Consider the following 5,221-nt stretch of genomic DNA (forward strand, 5'->3'; position numbering starts at 1 on the left):
TAAAATTTAAACATATATATGTACCTACTACATCTACATACACGTTAGGTTAATTGCACCTAATACGATAAAGTAACTGCACCTAATATGATAGAGCAACTGCATCTGATTTGAGGTTAGGTTGGATTTAGTTTCCCAAAAAGAAAAACATACTTTTCTTCGATGAAATTATCGTCGAAGCATGACAAAGTTTATACACATTCGTATATTAATAGCTTTTTTATCAACTGCACAAAAACTGCAACTATATACAATTCATCAAATAATGATATCTAGCACTAATTATGGCCATTTATATATTTTTTGAAAGTGAATACATCCATTTACTATCTTGCTCTGCTAAATCTGAAGGATAGATATTTGAAGGAAGTGGTGCCTTTTTAGCCTTTTCTGTTTTTCTGATTGTAGCAATGAGCTTGCAGTGGCGATTAAAATCATTTGCCAAGTTAGGTGACTTCTTTCTTTATGGGGATTCCTTGTGAGAATATCAGTTTCGTTGTTGAGTTGGCGGTTTGAAACATACTAATGCATTCGTAATGACTCTTAGCTTTCTAATATTTTGCCAGCTGTAAGTAATTTTAAAGTTGGAGTCAGAGGCGGCGTCCCACAGAGTTGGCTGGCTGTTGATAGCTAACTACCCAAAAGTTTAAGTGTCTTGAAGTCAAGATAGAGAATTTAAAAAAGATAGTTTAAGAAAAAGTTTAAGAAAATGCCACCTAACATGGGACAGCTAGAAAAGTAAAGGAATCTCAGAAAGCTTTTATTTTCCTATGAGAAATAAACATTTATTTAAATCAACAAGACAAACAAACATCTTCCATCTTTGTCCACTTCTTTGTCTTCTACCTGTTGAACACGCGAAGGACGCAGCCGAGATACATCGTTCGTCATCCCAATAAAAACAACGAAAAAACTAAACCCACTTTCCACTATCGTCGCCTCTTTTGTATGATAATCTTTGACACCTAATACGTGTAATTCCGTGTCACGAGTAACAGTATTACTTACTGTTGATTTTCATGATGATTTTACTGTTCCATATTACGTACACTGTACGTGCTCCACATACGTATTTCATCAGAAAACTAATCATTATACTAAAAAGCAGATAAATTTCACAGTAAATTTCGTTTGAAGAAACACGTTTTTTTTTAATTTGCCTGCAGTAAGAGATTTTACTATTTAACTCACCTCTCAAGAGATTTCATACGCTTTCGAGCACTGATATAATCAACTTGGATTGGATGACAGATTTCCAAGCGAAGCTGAGATGCGACTATGCTTGTTCTCTTTCTTTTGACGAAATATTTTACGCTTTGCTGACTGATGTCGCTAGTTACTCGGTCAGATATTGCAGTGTGTTCCATATTAGGCGCTGCTTCCATATTAGGTACAGTTACTATATTCCACACAGTACAGGATTTACGCGTGTCGTATGTAGTATTACGTTTCATATACATCATGTCAATATGGTGTCAACATGCTATGAGAGGCTAACTTATCACAACAAATACTGTTGTTGTTCGTTCCCGCCATAAACTCTGTACACGTGTTTACGATAGAATTATTTGCCAAGCGTTCGAACCGAATTTCATTTTTGAGGAAGAGGCACATTTACGATATCAGATTTTAAATTTGCATAATTTCCGCCTATTCGTTGAACGAACGAAAAGTACGTTTAGGAGAAAACGATTATTCTCCGATGAAAGAAAATTCTCGACGAATTTTGGGATAAGCAATTTGGGATTGTGTAATGTTTAATGATAAAAATAGAATTAAAAATAGGAATAATAGAAATCGAATATAATTCGATTGATAAAAATGATGGATTTATGCATTCGTGAAAAAATCGATTGGCTTCGTTTCGAACGTGCTGTCGCGAGATCTACTGACGCAAATGGAATCAAATCGCTACGAAAGACGAACAATTCGGGGTTATGTTTTACAGGTATGAGGAAAATATTAACGATTTCATTACGTTTAATTTAACAGAGTCCATCGTGTTTTTCATTCTATCCGTGGATTATAAATTCGAATGGATTTAATTAAAGAAATTTAATTAAACTTTCATTTGGTTTTGTTTTAATTAAATTTTGGATAGATTTAATTAAAGAAAATAGCTGATTTTAGTACGTACAGCAACAGTGGAAAATTCCTCAGATCTTAAAGGTTCATGACACTCGTCGTGGCGGAAAGTCGATCTTTTCGCCATAAAGTGTAACCTCTTATTTACGAAAATTAAACAACACAAACGAGTTCCTTGGCGAAGCACTATATTGTGACAATGTGCGCGAGGAAATAGAGCCTTTCGTTGTCAAGAATATCGATTTTCGTATGCATAGTGTAATATCAAGTATCGTGTGAGACTTCAACGCTGTAGGAAGAACGATTAACCTGCCAAACAATATGAACAGTGTGTTAAATTCAAAGGAAAGTTAATAAACCTTACTCTAAAGATTACAGTTTTAAATAGTATTGTTATTTGCATTAAAACTAGCGAGAAAAAGAAAAATAAGAAATTTGAATAAAATAGTATATCAAAGTTATACTAGGAATATAAAATATATATGTATATACATGTGCATATAAAAGTTCAGATATATTATACAGTTTATATAATAGTACTAAAAATTATCTATTGTTCCCAAACACGCAAAAATAATTGTAGCGCATGAACGACTTTTTTAGGTTAGAAAGGAAAACTGTAATCAAAAAATTCTGTCGAAATAACGAAGTGAGGGACAAAAGAAAGTTTATAGGATAAGCAGACAACAATAAGACAAAAGATGTTAGAATCTTAGAAGAAGAAGTTTTAATTGACAGGAATAATTAGATTCGTAAAGTGTTACAATTTTAGAAAAATTGGTTATAATTGACAGGAACAATGAGTTGATTAAAACACTACAATTTTAGAAAACGAAGTTATGATTGATAGAAGTACTTAAGTCATTCAGACGCTATAGTTTTGAAAAAAGGAGTTATAATTAACAGAAATAATTAAATTGTTAAAAGACTACTAACATAGATGACTCCTAATGTACCAATGTGGTAAAAAATGTTCAATGCATCAAACTTACTATCAACATGTGTAGTTACATATACTATACATATATAATATAATTATTATCGAAGAAAAATATGAATTTACAAATTTCACAAACAAAAATGTTTCAAAATATATAAATCTTATTTTGTCTGCTTGTCGCTATTACTGTTATGGTGTTCTATTGACGTACACGGTACTTTTGACATCGAGTAATCAGTTAGATCGTTGTTGTTATAATTGAAATGACCCAATTCTGACTAAACGTTTCAGTATCTGTCATTTTATCGGAAACAACATTTATCAATCAAAGCATGAGTCTATTAAATACCCATTGACCGTCATTTACATATCTCTTTAAAAATTCTACGCTTTCGGATGCAGGAAACTCCTTGACAGCGTTACTTAAATTGTACGTATTTATTTATTAAACTGTATATTTATACTTCAACTAACAAAAAATACAGTATTGGGGTTAGTATAGTATTTAAGTCCACACATATTTGGTCACACGATACATCGTTGGAAAGCTCATGAGCAGAGCAGTCCAACATGAATGGCCACAGCTACCGCAAATATCCCATTCAGAAAATATAAACTGAAATGTGGAAACATTAGCTTAGGTGGGCAAAATCTATTTGATGCAATTCTGTATTCGGCGATACAACATTACTGTTATATAATATTATAGTAACAACCGCACAAAAATCAGCGATATTTACCATCATGAAGCATCTAACAGAATGTCCACCGACGAATATTTGTGTCTATAAACGAATGTCAATAGTACGTGGCATAATCTTCCTCGAATTTTGGCGGTGAGGCTGTTAAAAATTTGCAATTTTCTCTTCTCCTTTTTTTTTGTATAAAAAGTATATCCCAACCTAACTCCAACATAACCTCAACATAACCACAACATAACCACAACATAACCACAACATAACCACAACATAACCTCAATCTAACATCAATCCTCTACATGTGAAATGACAAATCTACCTAAATGAAATTTGCAAAAGGAATGCGTTTTTTAATCGAATGCTATTATTTAACTTATATTTGCTGAATGGGAAATTTGCAGTAGTCGTGACTAGCTTTGCTAGACTTCTCTGCTCATTAGCGACTCAATGATGGATCGTATGATCCAATAGGCGTGGGCCTATAGAATATAGCGCTGCGCAGTCTGGTGTAAAAATGGATCTTTTAATTGTACGCGAAGGAAACCTATAATGTTCATTAATCATCGTGAAGAATCCATTTATCTTATTCTTTCTTCCATGAAGGCTTGTAAATGATGAGAGACTGTTATATACCGCGGACTTAATTTACGTGCACCATCTAATCGTACAATGACGTGTATTAAACACGATTAAAGTCTTTAGACTATCATCAGTAACTTCCTTCGATCGCTTGTGATTCATCTTGTGTTTGTATCTTTTTATTCAAGATCTCTCGCCAATAACAAATTGTACGTTCATTTATTGTAATTTTTGTACGAAATCCTTTATAAGCTCGTGCTTTTTGCTCCTTATAATATTGTAATATACTATTTCGCAATATGTCTAACCATTATGCACTATATTCTGCAGTGCAGCACTGTATTCTCTAGGTCCACGCCTATTGGGTTGTACGACCCATCATTAGGAAGCTGATGAGCAGAGAAGATTTCGTAAGATTTTACGTCGTTAAGAATTTGGCCATTTCACACGCAACGATCTAGTATTTATAATAATTACTAATTTATAGAGTTCAAAGCACAGTAAAAAACTACAATCAATTATGATCACCTTTCTCGTAATCAAACGAAGTTTTGATTGTATAGGTTAATCTGTATAGTATACACTGATTTGCTGAAAATCGTGGTACACACGTGGAAAATCACATGCAAAAATGAGTCGAAAATGTAATCAGTTTTTCATACAACGTTTTCGAGAAAATCGACTATGAAGTTTCATTAAGTATGCGTGCGCTCGAGGAGCAACGAGATTATACAAAATTTTGGCTTGTACCAGAGAATAAAGGGATACAAGAAATTCGTTCAGTCGACTCTCGTTATCTCTTACATTTTGTCTGATTTTGTCGATAATAAAAGTTTATACCATAAAATCTCAGTTAGTTCATCTTCATGTATGTATTTCAAAAAAAGAACATAAATATTAATAATCTTAAAATAAATAT

At 32.9% G+C, this 5,221-nt stretch overlaps 1 protein-coding gene across 1 annotated transcript; it reads right to left on the reverse strand.

The window, feature by feature from the left end:
• Positions 1–952: 952 nt before the first annotated feature.
• Positions 953–3,140, reverse strand: LOC117235997. Its single transcript, XM_033498562.1, has 2 exons — positions 1,192–3,140; positions 953–1,097 (listed from the first exon to the last, which is right to left on the reverse strand). Exons 1-2 carry the CDS (start codon positions 1,461–1,463, stop codon positions 1,001–1,003), a joined length of 369 nt encoding a protein of 122 aa, XP_033354453.1. The 5' UTR covers positions 1,464–3,140; the 3' UTR covers positions 953–1,000.
• Positions 3,141–5,221: the final 2,081 nt, after the last annotated feature.

Source organism: Bombus vosnesenskii, unplaced genomic scaffold (genome assembly GCF_011952255.1).
Source record: "Bombus vosnesenskii isolate JDL3184/JDL3185 unplaced genomic scaffold, Bvos_JDL3184-5_v1.1 scf7180000013336, whole genome shotgun sequence".
NCBI classification, from domain to species: Eukaryota; Metazoa; Arthropoda; class Insecta; order Hymenoptera; family Apidae; genus Bombus; species Bombus vosnesenskii.